Source organism: Grammomys surdaster, unplaced genomic scaffold (assembly GCF_004785775.1).
Source record: "Grammomys surdaster isolate TR1022 unplaced genomic scaffold, NIH_TR_1.0 254, whole genome shotgun sequence".
Classification (NCBI taxonomy): domain Eukaryota; kingdom Metazoa; phylum Chordata; class Mammalia; order Rodentia; family Muridae; genus Grammomys; species Grammomys surdaster.
In genome coordinates this window covers 821,056-836,717 of record NW_021604695.1, presented here as the reverse complement: position 1 = coordinate 836,717, position 15,662 = coordinate 821,056, and the positions used below count along the sequence as shown (strand labels likewise).

At 48.8% G+C, this 15,662-nt stretch overlaps 1 protein-coding gene across 1 annotated transcript in view; it reads right to left on the bottom strand.

Annotated features, from left to right (window-relative positions):
* LOC114627461 (fer-1-like protein 4) overlaps nt 1–15,662 on the bottom strand; it is a 38,090-nt gene that overhangs the window by 8,552 nt on the left and 13,876 nt on the right. Inside the window, exons 20-35 of the mRNA XM_028775294.1 lie at nt 14,212–14,299; nt 14,007–14,123; nt 12,272–12,424; nt 11,522–11,675; nt 11,282–11,406; nt 10,792–10,926; nt 10,335–10,508; nt 9,796–9,912; nt 9,543–9,704; nt 5,350–5,548; nt 5,167–5,207; nt 4,954–5,082; nt 3,842–3,881; nt 3,653–3,753; nt 3,443–3,577; nt 3,000–3,116 (exon numbers count right to left, since the gene is read on the bottom strand). Coding sequence (XP_028631127.1) covers nt 3,000–3,116; nt 3,443–3,577; nt 3,653–3,753; nt 3,842–3,881; nt 4,954–5,082; nt 5,167–5,207; nt 5,350–5,548; nt 9,543–9,704; nt 9,796–9,912; nt 10,335–10,508; nt 10,792–10,926; nt 11,282–11,406; nt 11,522–11,675; nt 12,272–12,424; nt 14,007–14,123; nt 14,212–14,299 — 1,987 coding nt within the window. The remainder of the gene's footprint in view (nt 1–2,999; nt 3,117–3,442; nt 3,578–3,652; nt 3,754–3,841; nt 3,882–4,953; nt 5,083–5,166; nt 5,208–5,349; nt 5,549–9,542; nt 9,705–9,795; nt 9,913–10,334; nt 10,509–10,791; nt 10,927–11,281; nt 11,407–11,521; nt 11,676–12,271; nt 12,425–14,006; nt 14,124–14,211; nt 14,300–15,662) is intronic.

Sequence of the window (15,662 nt, the reverse complement as noted above, 5' to 3'; positions counted from 1 at the left end):
ACCTTGAACTCCTGACCCCTTTGTCCTCACCTCCTGAGTGCTGGGATTACAGGCATCCCCACACCTGGTGTGTGTGATTCTGGGGATTAAATCCAGGGTTCCGTGTATGCTGAGAAACTGTCCTATCACTGAGCTACGGCTCCAGACCTTGGGGTCTTAAGTTTCCAGTCAGTCTACCTCAGCCTCCTAAGTCGCTGTGATTACAGGGAGCACAGGCTACCAGGCATTACAGGGAGCACAGGCTACCAGGCCCAGTTCTTGCATTGCTTTTGTGTGTTCATGAGGACACACATGTATAAGCATGCATGTTGAGGTCAAAGCACCTCCTCAGGTGCTGTTCCTCTGTGTCTACACTTTGTTTGTTGAGACAGCGTCTCCCACTGGACTGGAACTGGCCACACAAGCTAGAGTGAGTGCCCAGTGAGCCCCAGGGCTCCACCCCTCTCCACCTCTCCAGAGCTGGGATTACAAGTATGTGGCACAGTCTTTTTGTTTGTTTGTTTGTTTTGTTTTTGTTTTTGTTTGCGCTGGGTCTCTGTTTTTTTTTTTTTTTTTTTTTTTTTTTTTTTTTTTTTTTTTTTTTTTGCCCTCCGCTACTTTCTCTCTCCTTCTCTTCTCTTTCTCTCTCTCTCTCTCTCTCTCTCTCTCTCTCTCTCTCTCTCTGTGTGTGTTGGCCTGGAAGACAACGATGAAGCTCAGCCGACTGGCCAAGGACCCACCTCAGTGCTAAGGTTACAAGTGTAAAAACATCACACTTGGGTTCTGTTTATTTTTTCCCCCAAAGTGAATTATGGGATCGAACTTGGGTCCCCATACTGATACAACAAACCCTTTCCGACCCTCCCATCTTCTCAAGTCACTTCTGACAGCTGAGCTCTCTCTGCTTACAAAATACATGTAAGCTGCTAGTTCAGTCTAATGACTGACAGTTCTAATATCCAGAACAGTGTGATGTCTAATTATCCTTCTTGTGCAGGACTTTTGACATTTTTCCTGTTTTCTTACATAGTCCATAATTTTGTATTGTGAACCCACATTTGTTTTTAACCCTATGGAAACTTTGAGGCTGGGTTTATGGTCACTTTGAACAATCTCTTGCTTGGTTTTGTTTGCTGGTTTGTAATTTTTGGTTTTATGAGGCAGGGTCTCTGGTGGAACAGACTAGCCTAAAGCTTAGCATGTAGCTGAGGCTGGCCTTGAGTTTCTGATCCTCCTGCCTCCACTGCTACAGTTCTGGGATTGTAGACATGAGTAGACAGAACTAGTTTGTTTGGCTTGTTTGTTTGTTTGCTTACTTGATTTTGGTTAGCTGGCTTCTTTGGTTTTGTAAGGGTTTCTGTTTCATTTTCATTTCATTTTATATGTGTATTTTGCCTGCATGTATGTCTATGTACCCACCAGGTGAATACCTCAGACAGTGAACAGGAGACAGCATCAGATCCCCTGGAAAATGGAGTTACAGATGTTAGTAAGCTGCCTCTTGGGTGCTGGGAATCCTACCCAGCAGGTCATTTGGAGGAACAGCCAGTGCTCTTAACTGCTGAGCTACCTCTCAGGCCCTGGTTTGGTATTTTGATTCTCCTACCTCCACAAATGCTAGGACTACTGGTCTGTATGGCTATACCTAGTCATGGTTTTGGTTTTGGTTCTGGGTTGTGTTGTGTTGGGTTGGGTTAAGTTGTGTTGGTTTGGGTTGAGTTGTGTTGGGGTTGAGTTGAGCTGGTTGGGTTGGGTTTGGGTTGGGTTGAGCTGGTTGGGTTGGGTTGGATTGGGTTGATTGTGTTGTGTTGTATTGGGTTGAGCTGGTTGGGTTGGTTTTGGTTGAGTTGGGTCAGTTTGGGTTGGGTTGGGTTGGGTTGGGTTTTCATCTCACTGTGTAGCCCAGGTTGAGCTGAAACTCACTATGTAGCCCAGGTTGGCCTGGAATTCACTGTAATCTTCTTCCCATCTCAGCCTCCTGAGAGCTGGAATTACAGATATGATCCTAAGATTTGTGTTTCCTTTCCTGAGTCCACATAGCCTTGTAAGTGCCTTGTAAGTGATCTGAACCAAACCTCAGCTCTCGGTTTTGTGTTTTTTTGGATTAAACAGAAAATATAAATTCCAGTCTTAAGTCAGTGTGGGGTCATGCTAAATGCACATTCCCCAGAAAGACAGTTTCCCTGAAACAGATCCTTTTCCCATGGGCAAGCTTCCTCCTCGCCTGCTTTTCTCGGAGGTTCTGCCTCTTGCAGAGTCTTGTTTCCAGCCCCTTCCCTTGCTCAGGTTCTAAGAACCCAAAGTCAAAGTTCAGATGTGAACAAACCCTTTTGAGACAGCCCGAGCTCTGGGGCTCATCTGGAAGTACTACAGCTGCCTCCTCACTCAGGGAAAGGAAATTTTTCTTTCTTTAAATCTTTGTGTTCATTAAATAGAATTTTGTCTAGTATGTCTAGATGTATTACAAAGTAATTTATCTCAGGTCACCCTGTCTGCCCTATTGCTAAAAGGAACAGTAAGAAGGAATGAGTTCTACTACCCAGCAGTTCCCTAGGAGGGTCAGGTGGTGACAGAATGTCTCTTCCCATGATGTCTTAGATCCTTAAGTTAGGCTGAACCATAGTGTCTGCTCTGGTGACTGAGACAGGGGAGTGAGGGGCGTAGCAACCAGCATAGCAACCTGCTCCTTCCCTCTTGCTCCCCAAGATTCCTTTAAGGAAATTCCAGGGCCCCACTAGTCCTGCTTGACAGACATAGCAATGGGAGGAACTACAGGTGTTCTGGAGCTGGGGACCCAGCACTACAGTCTTTGGCTTCCTGCACCCAAGACCAGAATGTGAGTAAGTCCTAATACCAGCAAGCTTTGTGAGAGGGGGGAAGTCTAGCCACACCCAGGATTTCTACCTAGCCCCTGAAGAAACAAGCCTCTGTGATCTCTGAGGAGCCTTTGAGAGCCTTTGTTCTGTAGCACATAGCGCTGTTATCTCTGCTGCTCTGAGGATGAACCAGTCACTACTCACCTTCACTATGTACACTCTGACCAGGAGCTTGATGGGCCGGTTCTGGGGGATCCCCCTGGAGATCTGAGGCTCAGAGAAGGATTTGGCCTCTGACTCGGGGTAAATTAGGAAGGAGCCCTGAGGTGGGGAAGACAGAAGAAGGCTTGGTAAGAAAGGTATGTTTTTGAAAATCAATTACATTAGATATATTTATTTTGCTTTGTGTGTGAGTGTTTTCCCTGCAGCTATGTCTGTGCTCGTGTGTGGGTGTGGCTCCACAGGTCAGAGGAGGATGTCAGGTCCCCTGGAATTAGATTTAAGGATGGTTGTGACCCACACTATGGTATTGGAAATGGAATCTAGGTCCTCTGTCAGAGCAGCAGTGTTAACCTCTGAGCCGATCTCCATCATGTAGGAAAGCCCTACGAGTCCTTTTCCATGTCTTTTTCTTCCCCCACGTATACCTTGAACTTCCCCACAAAGTGTCCAGATGCTTCCTCTCCATCTCCATCCTGGCCGCCTTGTCCTCTGTACAAGGGGAACACACTCAGCCAGTCTTCAAAGTGGTTAAACTCATCCTCCAAGGAGCAGTTGTAGATCTGAAAGGTGAGGGGCTTCGGTGACAACTCTATACCCCAAATCCCAGAGACTCCCTTCTCCCCAACACCTGTCACCTTCAGGGTAGCGATGGCTTTCTTCCGAGGTACAGAGACTTTGATATCAGTCTCCCCTTGCTCCTGGGCCTCCCTGTCCCCAGAAATGAGGTGGGTCCCATCTGGAAACAGCAGAATTGCCCCTGGTAAGACATATGGGGTGGGGGTGGGAGGACAAACGGAACAAGAGCAAAGTGCCGGGACTCTCACCTGTGTCTCCAGCTTCATCCATCTCATCATCGGAGCTGGACTGAAACCAAAAGGCAGGTCAGAGACCCCTCCTGGCCACTCCCCTCTGTGGTCCACCCCCTTTCCAGCTACACAGCCACTTCTTTCTCAGAAGTTGCCTTTATTGTCTGGTCCTGTGAACTCGCTCACTGCTACTCACATAGGGTCACCGAGTCCTTGACATGAGGTTAGCCTGCACTGAGAGGTGCTGTGAGCTAGAACACATACCAGACTTACAAGGAGAAAGCAAAATAGCTTATTATTGTTATGATAATTACTACTCGGAATGATGTGGTAGATATATGTGAAAACATTATTAAAATTAACCTCATTTGTGCCCTTTTACACTTTTGCTTTTCAAGATAGGGTTTCTTTGTGTATAGCCCTGGCTGTCCTGGAACTTGCTTTGAAGACCAGGCTGGCCTCAAACTCACAGAGACCCACCTCCCTCTGCCTCCTAAGTGCTGGGATTAAAAGTGTATGCTGCCACACCTGGCTGCCTTTTACTTTTTTTAATAAAAATTAAAATTAAAAAAATTGATCCAGGGCTGCAGAAATGGCTCAGTGGTTAAGAGCACTGGCTGCTCTTCCAGAGGTCCTGAGTTCAATTCTCAGCAACCACATGGTGGCTCACAACCATCTGTAATGATATCTGATACCCTCTTCTGGTGTGTCTGAAGAGAGCAACAGTGTACTCACATACATACAATAAATAAATCTTTAAAAAAAAAAATTGATCCAGGTGGTAGTAGCACATGCCTTTTATCCTAGTACTTGGGAGGCAGATGCAGGCAGATCTCTGAGTTCAAGGCCAGCCTGGTTTACAGAGTATGTATCCCTGCCTGGCCTGTAACTGGTTATGTAGACCAGGCTGGCCTCCAACTCACAGGGATGGAGGGCTGGGTTTAATGAGCTCACATTCTATTTTTATTAGATAACGGAGTGGTAGCCAACATGTCCGACCACTAAAACTGAGTTGAAGAGGAGAGAAGATGGCTGCAATAAAGATTTCTGGAACACACAAGGGTCTGTTTTGTGAGACCCCACCTTGCCTTTCATCCCCCAGTTCCAGCCCTGAGTCCTGCTCCTTGTACCTGCCCCTGGAACTCCTGCAGTGAGGCATAGTACTTGGACCACCAGTCCATCTCTTCTGGATCTGGGATGTCTTCCTCTAGCTCAGGGCCTTGACCCAGGAGCCCTAAGGTGAGCTTCTTCAGAGGGGCCTGAGGCAGAGAGGACCTTGTGATTTTCAGCCAGTACCACCACAAGCCCTGATATCCCTCCCCAGCTACGGTGTATCCTGTCACCTTCAGGAGCTGTCTAGATATTCCTGCTTCAGACTTCTCTCCTGGGAGTAGGGAAGTGATGCCGTGAGTTTTAGGCCAGTAGAAACCAGACTCCAGGCCCCATTAGAGGGTCCCACTGGAACCATCTCTACCAGGATCCAGAGGGGCTTCTGTCTGGTGGCCCCTGCCGAGAACACTACTGACCTTGAGGCCCCTGTGGCACCAGGTCCCTTGTCTCCTCCTCTGTTCCTTCCTCCTCTTGGGGATGCTCATGACCCTGGAGTGTGAATCTGAGCATGTGGGAGACGATATGGGACCCCACAAGAATGGTTCGTCCAAAGGCCCGGCGCTCAATCACTAGAATGCTCAGTGGAGGCTGCAGATATGGCTGTTCTGGCAAGTCCTAGAAACAGGGAAACAGGAAATGAGTTTAAACTCTTGAGAAGGAAGAAGGAGCAGAGAGCAGGAGAGGAAACAAGCCATTCTGTGCCCATATCTGCCACACTGTCAGTCCCTTAAGTCATCATGGCCTGCTGTCTCTGCCCTGCTAAAGAAGGGACACAGCCTGGACTAATAGACTGTCCTAAATATGGTGGCATAACTGATACAAAGGGACCTTGGCACCTGGAAAGTGGACCCAGGTTAGTGCTGCCCTCAGGTAGAAGACGATGCTCACCATGCAAATATAGAGTCTGATCCATGAAACATTATGGACTTTAACCTGGGGATTCCCTAACTATGCCTGGCACCTAAGAGAGAAAGGACAATGATTACACTTGATCGCTGGGTTCATTTATCATGTACAAAGAGGAGAAGAAATAGAGCTATACTGGAGAAAAGCATATACCTGTCCCTGGAATTAAAGTCTTATCAGTTTTTAAAAAGTTTTTAATAAGATGCTATGTAGCCAGGCAGTTGTGGCATATGTCTTTAATCCCAGCACTCAGAAGGCTGAAGCAGGTGGCTCTGTGAGTTCAAGGCCAGCCTGGTTGATGGAACCAGTTTCTGGATAGCGAAAGCTATATAGAGAAACCCTGTCTCCAAAAAAACAAAAACAAAATGCTATGTAGCCCTGGCTGGCCTGGAAGTTGCTATGTCAACAAGGGCAGCTTCAGAGTTGCTGATTTTCCTGCTGGTGTCTCCTAAGTTCTGAGGTTACAGAAGTATAACACCATGTCCTGGAAATGAGTAAAGATCATAGCTAGGCATGGTAGAATATGCCTTTATTCCCAGATTGGGAGGCAGAGGCAGGTGATCTGTGAGTTTGAGGCCAGCCTGGTCTACATAGTGATTCCAGAACAACTAGAGTTACATAGTGAGACCTTGTCTCAAAAAAAAAATGAGTAATCTGAAATAAACTGTGAAAAATCTACATTCATATTTGTGACATCTTGTTTATTAGATACCTAGAGTGGCTGGGAAGAGAGTCTCAGGGAGGGAGTGTCTGTATCAGGTTGTGGGAGGGGTTTTCCCAATTGTGTTAATTGGAAATTGGGAAGACCCAGATTACCCTGGGAGGCGTCTCCTAGGCAGGGCATCCTGGACTATGTAAGTGTGTAAATGTGTACGTGTATAAAGGACTGTGTGGGTATAGAGAGGACACTTAGCACAGGTAAGCATGGATGGATGGATCCCCTCTCTTGATTGTGGATATGATTTGACAAGCTATCTTAGGTGACTTCCCTGAAACTCCCAGGCCCATGGAGAACCACCTGCCTTGGCCTTAGAAGTGCTGGGATTAAACACATATACCACCACACCCAGATGAAAGAAACTTTAGCGTCAAAGACATATACAGGTTGGAGTCTGAGAATGTGGCTCTGTTGTAGATTGATTGTGTAGACTAGCATGTTTGAGGCCCTGAGCTCAACATTCAATATCACAAAAATAAATAACAAATTAAAGACATACATACATAGGAAGAACTGGGAGATAATCAGGCAAACAGTAATTGAAAGCCAGAGAAGTTATACCATTAGTTAAAATAGACCGAGAAACAAAAAAATTACTAGAGACACAGAGGGTCATTCTACAGCAGTAAAGGGGTTGATTCATCAGGAAGCTAAAATGATTGTAAACAAATATGCATCAAACAATAGAGTTCAAAACACAGAAGGGTAAGAAGTGACGGATGAAGATGGGGGAGTCTTACAGCGCATGTGTAGCACGCGCAGTTCACAGGGACCAATATTCAGCACTGGAAAAGAGAAGTGACAGAACTGGGGAGACGTGAATAACAGCCTTGAGACATCAATACCCTAAGATTGACAATGGATAGAACTGGCTAGAAAACATGAAGAGGGTTTCATGAGGCGTGAGAAACACTAGGAAGCAGCTGGATCCAGCTGCTCTGTCTACAGACCATCAAAGTCAGCAAGAGAGATTTCAGGCACACCATGGAAGAGCGCGTATGCTGCCTGATCTGAGCCTTGGAGGGAGGGATGAAGGGAAAGTCTCAGTATCCCTGAGTGTATCTGCTCCCTAAACACACCCCTTGGAGGGAACATAAGACTACAGTTTAAATTAGCATCCTTGATACCAAGATGAGGCACACACCTGATATCCCAGTATTTGGGGGTCATGGAGTACATGACAAGTCTGAGGTCAGCTTGAGCTACATAAGGGACTTTGCCTCTAAAAACACAAAAGTATTGGCTGTCTGGGTGTCTTGATTGTGTATGTGTTTAGTCTTTGCACTTCCTTGTATTTCCTAGACAGTAATCCCCATCTGAAGTAGATAGCTGGCAAAGACTTTCTTTGATTCTGCAAGTTTACCAGCTTTCAGAAGAAACAGGCCAGGAGGTGGTGGCATACACTTTTAATCCCACCACTCAGAGGCAGAGGCAGATAGATCTGTGTGAGTTCGAGTCCAGCCTGGTCTACAGAGTGAGTTCCAGGACAGCCAGGATAACACAGAGAAACCCTGCCTTAAAAAACAACAATGACAACAACAACAAGAAAAAAAAATGCTGGCTGGGCGGTGGTGGCACACGCCTTTGATCCCAGCTCTTGGGAGGCAGAGGCAGGCAGATTTCTGGGTTCGAGGCCAGCCTGGTCTACAGAGTGAGTTCCAGGACAGCCAGGGCTACACAGAGAAACCCTGTCTTGAAAAACCAAAAAAAAAAAAAAAGCTGGCAAGGATGTGGGTGAGAGTAACCCTTATTTAATGCTGGTAGGAGTGTCATGGGCCCAGCCTCCATGGAAGCCAGTATGGAAATGTCTCAAAAAGCTAAGAAGTGCTGGCAAGCGTGCTCAGTGGGTAAAGCACCTGCTGCACAAGCCTGATAACCCTAGCTTGATCCTCAAAACAAATGTAAAGGCGGAAAGAGAAAACTGACTCCTCAACCATGTCCTCTGACCTCTAGAAGAGGGAAAGGGAGGGAAAGGGGGAGGGGGGAAGGGGAAGGGGGGGAGGAGCTCTGCCTGGAGGAGTAAGGGCTGGCTCTTAATGGCTGAGCCATCTCTGAAGCCACTATAGTGTCATTCCTCTCCTCCCCTGTGTTTCAGAAACTGGATAGATTCTCTGATGTCTATTCTTCAGGACTCTGGCTAACACCTTCATTCAACATCACCAAGAGAATGCCACCAATCTAAAGGTTAATGCAGAGAAGTCACGAACTACAGCCAAGATTCATGTCCCGCCCACTGGCAGTTTTTTTTTTTAAAGATTTATTTATTTATTTTATTTATGAGTACACTATCGCTGTCTTCGGACACACCAGAAGAGGGCATCCAATCTCATTACCGATGGTTGTGAGCCACCATGTGGTTGCTGGGATTTGAACTCAGGACCTCTGGAAGAGCAGTCAGTGCTCTTAACCACTGAGCCATCTCTCCAGCCCCACTGGCAGTTTTTATGAGTAAAGTTTTATTAGAACACAGCCACATTAACTTCTACACTGTCTCTTGCCGTTCTCATCTGCAAGATGCAAGGCTGAAGACTTGCGGATGAGAGCCGAAAATGTTTAGTGTTTGGCCTTCAGTGCGGATGCTGCTCCTGAATCATCCTAACTAGTCAGCTCCACTTCACTGTCTGTGCTTCCTCAGTCCTCAACCCTTCAGGCTGTGTCCTGGCCCGCTCTCACCACTGTCACATGTGGGACACACCCTGTCTCTGCTCTCACCACTGTCACATGTGGGGCATGCCCTGTCCCTGCTCTCACCACTGTCACATGTGGGACACGCCCTGTCCCTGCTCTCACCACTGTCACATGTGGGCCATGTCCTGTCCTGCTCTCACCACTGTCACATGTGGGCCATGTCCTGTCCTGCTCTCACCACTGTCACATGAGGGACATGCCCTGTTCCTACTCTCACCACTGTCACATGTGAGACATCCCCTGTGCCTGCCCCTCACCACTGTCAATACACAGGACACGCTCTGTGCCCCCTCTCACCACTGTCACATGCTGGACGAGCTCTGTGAAGTTAGGGTTCTCACGGTAGTTAGCCAGAACTTCAGATTCCACATGTTTCCCAGCCACTTCCAGAATGACCTGAGGCTTTTCCACCTCAAACAGGTGGACACGGCCCAAGCCTCGCAGACCCCAGAACAGCACCTACGGTCAGGAAGACGGAGAGTCAAGGGCTATGGCTGAGATGAGGCCACCAGGTTGGGGGAAGTGAAGAGGCCTCAGTGCTTGGTGCTACCTCAACACGGAACTCCCTGAGCACAGGGCGCACACTCGGAGGCAGAGACAGGTGTCCAGAGATGGGGTCAAGCAGTGAAGCCAGACCCTGGGGCTCCACATCACTGGGCACTGAGGGCTACAAGAAAAACAAATCAGAACTCACACCAAAACATAGAAAGCCTAGGCTTGGAGAAGAGCCATGGGTTTCTGTGACATGCCAATGCAGGGGAGGCGAACAGGGCCGGATTTGTAGGGAGGGCCTCCCAGATCCAGATGTGTGTATGGAAAGTGGGGTGGGAGTCTGAGGCACTCGGGAGGGGGTAGCCCCAGGACGAACAGCAATATGGAGTCTCTAGAGGTAGAGACAGACCTGACAAGATGAACCTTGGGTATATCCATCAGTAAACCTGGGGTCGGCGTGCCCAATGAGGTCAACCCAGGAGGCACTTGCAGCCAGCATTCTCTTTGGCAAGAGACTAGACCTTGGGACACCCAGGGATAGGATGGCCTGGTAATAAGAATGGAGTACAGCCTGCCTGTCAGGCCAGGGTACCCAACCTCAAGATGGCCACTGTAGTCCAGCTCAATAAGTTCAAAGGTAGCAATGACTTCTCCAGCAGCCTGAGGCCCCTTCCTCAGGGGGAAGAACTGCAGCTCAGGGCGCTGATATGGGTCCTCTATCAACTTTACCCTTGGGGCTGCAAATGCCCTGCCCAGGAACACAGCAGGGCCCTGTAGGAGGCAAAGCAGTAGGAACTAAGAAAGATACAGCTGGTTGTGATGGCTACATCTTTAACCCCAGCACTTAGGAAACAGACAGTAGCCTCTGTGAGTTCCAAGCTAGATTGTTCTAAGTATTGAGTTCCAGGCCAGCCAGGGCTACATAGTGAGACATTCTGCCCACAACCCCAAAAATACAGGGGCAGGGGAAGGATGCTCAGAAGCTAAAGGGAAAGGCATCAAGACGGTGGGGAAGAGGCAGCTGGAAATGGGATGGAGAAGGGGACACACTCACAAACTTATTGTGGTCAAAGACACTGACGACCACTAGTGGAGGCTCCTCCCGCAAATGTTCCCGCCTGCCGTCCACAATCAGCTGGTCAAATACCAAGAGTTCATCCCACAGGGGGCTCAGTGTCTGCTCCAAGACCTTGGGAACCATGAAGACAAAGGGGCAAAGACAGACGTCAGAAGGGAGCCCCCTCATATGCCAGGTGGATAGTCAATGTGATGCTTTAACTAGCTGTTTATCACCAAAGGCAATGCTGTCCAGTTCTGGTGTCTCTCTGTGACCATCTGCCTTTTCCTAGCCCTAAAGTCAACCTCAGGAAACAGTGGCTGTCTGTTTTGCACCAGGGCCTGAGTTGGGCCAGAGTCCTATCTAGTACTCTGTACTGAAAATCCAATGTGGGGAGAGAAACATAGGTCCTTGGACAACAGTGCACCTTGTCCCCTGCTCCTCTCCCATCCCCCATCCCCCGTTTGTGTCCCAGTCTGGCTCTCACCCGTGTGGTCTGGCACTGGGTAGAGATGAGGACACGTGCAAAGGGGTCCGAGAGGCCACTGTCATCTGCTGCCAACACACCTCGGGCCTGGTACAGGTGAGCCCGCAGCTGGAAGTAGCTGAAGTCTGAGATGAGGGGAAGAAGGAGCCATGCTTGCTCAGGGACCACTGGGGTTCCCTCACTTGTGATGCCCTACCTAGGGCAAACGGCAAGGTGAGCTGACCCTGGGTCCGAACTCACCATCCCGGTATAGACTGTGGGGCAGCCCAGCCGAGGGTTCAGGCAGAAGATCTCGGGGCAGCTCAGAGGTGCAAGCCTTGGATTGCTTGCCCAGCCCCAGCCACAGGAAGAGCTCCAGCTTGGCACAGACCTCGCCAGGGGCTGCCCCGGGTGCCTGTGTGGGAAGGAGGAATGCTGGAGCCACTCCTTGCCCCAAATCTCTCTGCCAAGGAGAAGTGGTACCCAAGTTCCCCAGTGTAGGAGGTCTGCTCCCACTTCTGCATCCTTCCTTGGGCCCTCTATCCTACCCTGTGGTCCTACCCCACGCCTTACGATGCCACTCCTATGTCCACAGCCCTAACCCCAAATGTATAACCCGCCCTCTCTGTCTCCTCCATCCTCAGCACATTTCTATTTTCTGTCCTTTACCCCAAGGGTCACAGCTTCTCACCATTAAACGTCTGCTTTGGTGTCTCTTCCAGAGACAGAACATCTGGAAATTTTCTACTTGTAAACCAACTCTGCTCTCAAGAAAGATCACTCTCCTTCCATATTACCTTGTCTACATGTCAGGACCACTGTAGGTCCAGGGCAGACAAGTTTGCTCTTGATTTCACTCCCAGGCTGACCTGGACAAAGCCCTACCCCCTTTCGCCTCTCTTGATAGCTGCAAACAGTCAGGGAGTTTCTGGTTGGGAACCAACAGGCCGCCAGCCCTGATTCCCTGTCCTGTCTGTGAATCTCAGCCCACTGTCCCCAGCCCTGTCTCACTGTGAGTAGCAGACTCTGGATCTTCCCACAGTCTCGGCCTCGCTCCTCCTCAACCACAGAGAACAGCACATCCTGGGCAGGGACACGGGCATAGGCCACACGGCGCTGACCACTGAACATCCAGACCAGCACGTCAGGGAGAGGTGGCTGCGGCTGCATGTGGGGGACAGGGTTGCTTAGGGAGTTTGGCGCTAAGACTACCTGATCCTAAAGCTTGACGGACACTTCAAATGTCCCGAACATTCTCTGAACCGCTGGCACCTGCTCCCTGACCACTCCCTCTGGATGTACCGTAGACCATCCCAGACTCGGGGTCCAACTTGAAGCCCCACCTGGCATACGACATTCTGCCCTTGTCATTTTTACACCTAACATTCAGTGGCATTAAGCATGCTCACAGTTGTGCTGACGGTCATGCATCCCCAGAGCTCTTCCCACTAAGCACTCGCTCCCCGTCTCCAACTGAGGGTCCATAACACAAAAAGGCAAAATACTGTAACACTTAAAAACAACAAAACTCCCAGCACTTGGGAGGCAGAGACAGGTGGATTTCTGAGTTTGAGGCCAGCCTGGTCTACAGAGTGAGTTCCAGGACAGCCAGGGCTATACAGAGAAACCCTGTCTCAAAAAACAAAACAAAACAAAAAAACTAGGAAGAGCGAGCTTGGTGCTTAAGTGCACTTCCAGAGGACCTGGGTGTAGTTCTCAGCACCCACATGGCAGCTCACCATCTGTAACTCCAGTCCCAGGTGAGCTGATGCCTTTTCTGTCTACAGACACCAGGCATGAACATGGTGCAAAAATATACATGCAGGCAAAGAATCTATACAGGCAAACTAAGCAAACCTTAAAGAAAACCAAACCGATGAAGTCAGGCATGGTTGGTTACACCTTTAATCCCAGCACTTGGGAGCCAAAGGCAGGCAAATCTCTGAGTTGGAGGCCAGCCTAGTCTATAGAGTGAGTTCCAGGATAACTAGGGCTACACAGAGAAAGCCTGTCTCAAAAACAAACAAACAAACAAACAACAACAATGAAACTATATATGATACATATTTATGTCATGAAATGCCCTTTGACAAAGGGAGGATTTCATTAAACATTTTTAAGACTTGGGTGTAACTCAATGGTAAAACACATGCTTATTGTGGACAAGGTAGCAAAGGAAGGGAAAGAGGGAGGAAGGAAGGGAGGAAGAGAAAGAAGAGGGAGGGAGGGAGGGAGGGAGGGGAACAGGAAGGGAGAACAGAAGATTACTGATTTTGCTCTAAGATTTAATTGAATGACACTCCTATCCTGCGCCTCCTTCCAATGCTGACTCCCGCCCGCCCAGGCCTCCCAACCGTAGGCATGTGTACATGCCAGACATCCTTCCTCTCTCTACACCAAACTGCAACTATCAAATGTGCGTGGAATTGCAGCAGCTGCTCACCAGAACCGACCACAATGGCTAGCCTGTCAGCTTCCGCTGTGCACACAAATTCTCCTCACACATTCCGGTCAAAGGAGGCCATCCATGCCCAAACCATGTGGTCACCTGTCCTTCCAAACAGATCTTGAATAATCTCGGGATCCCTGCCAAACCCTGGGTTCGACATCCTTAACTACACCAAAGGAAGCATGTAGCATCCAAAGGACGACAGTTACATCTGCCTAGAGGTCTGTGGAAGGTCTGTGGAAGGGTCCAGAACGTAGGGAAGTATGCAGAGTGGGCAAGTGGTAGGAAAGGCATCACCTCCTGAGCCAGGAAGTGCAGCTTTGCCAGAAGCTTCTTAGCCAGCACCACAGTCCTCTGCATGTTGTTCTGCCTCAGGCTCCGTAAAAGCCACAATCCTTGCTTTGCCATCAGATTCTAGAAGGGCAGGCAGGGAAGATGAGTAGAGAAGGACCCACCAGCATCCCTGCTTCCTTCCCTTCCAAGCCTGTACCAGGCTGTGTACCAGGCTGTGTGTCAGGAGTTTCACTCGGCAACGATCCAGGGCATTGGGTCGAGTCATCGTCCTGCGCTCAGCACCATGACAAAACTGTCTGCAGAGAGAAGTCAAAGACGATCAGGACCCTGGAAGCTCTTCCTTCAGGAAGGCCTCCTACTTCCTGACTCTGACAGCCATTCCTCTGAGAGCCCCATGCCCAAATACAACAAGCACAGCCTGGACTTTAAGCCCTGCAGCCCGGGCTACTTCAGCTACTAGTCCATAGACCAACAAACAGCCTGACTACCCCCTGCTTGCTAGTTAGATATGCCAACCCCACCCAAGGCCTACTTGTTTACACTCTGGGAGAGTCCTGTCCTCACATTAATCAGAAAGGAATGCCTGCTTTAGTCTCCAGCAGCCTGGCTAAAAGATAGCTAGACTTCCAGGTGAGATGGCACTTGGAGCCTTTAATCTCAGCACTTGGGAGGAAGAGGAAGGTAGATCTCTGTGGGTCTGAGGTCAGCCTGCTCTTAGAACTACACAGGGAGTTCTAAGACAGCCAAGGCAACAAAGCGAGACCCTGTATTAGAGAGAGAAAGAGAGAGAGAGGAAGAGAGAGAGAATATAACATGGCCAAACAAAATGCATGATTTCCAGTGACCCAGTGATCACTTCTGACCACGTCCAACCAACGCACATCAAAGTTGCCCTCCTGAGATGGCCTCAGGGGAAAGGGTGCCCTCCTGAGATGGCCTCAGGGGAAAGGGTGCTAGATGCCTAACAATAAGAGAACACACATGGAGGAGGGAATCAACTCCCAAAAATTGTCTTCTCTCTCCATCTCCTTCATGACATGAATGCATACATGCACACACAATTAGAAATATTTTTAAAATGTAATTAAGGGATGTTTTAAAAAACACATAGAGGCCGGGCAGTGGTGGCACGCGCCTTTAATCCCAGCACTTGGGAGGCAGAGGCAGGTAGATCCTGAGTTTGAGGCCAGCCTGGTCTACAGAGTGAGCTCCAGGACAGCCAGGGCTACACAGAGAAACCCTGTCTTGAAAAACAACAACAACAACAACAAAAACACACATAGAAGTCAAGCTGGTTGGTGGTAGCATACACCTTTAATCCCAGCACTCAGGAGCCAAAGGCAGGTAGATCTCTTGTCAGTTTGAGGCTAGCCTGGTCTACAGACCAAGTTCAAGGACAGCTGGGACTACATAGAGAGAAACCTTGTTTCGAAAAAACAAAAACCAACCAAACAGACAAAAAAAACCTACATAGAAGTCAAAATGTCAATTGTTACCTTTAACTTTTACTAAATTGTTTACATTCTTTCTTAAAAATCCAGAACCAGGATGGGTACAAGACTCAGCATTAGAGCACACACTTTGTGCTCATGAGGTTGAGTTTAATGTCCAGCACACACATGCACACACTAGCATCTGGCTTCTCACACACATGCACAC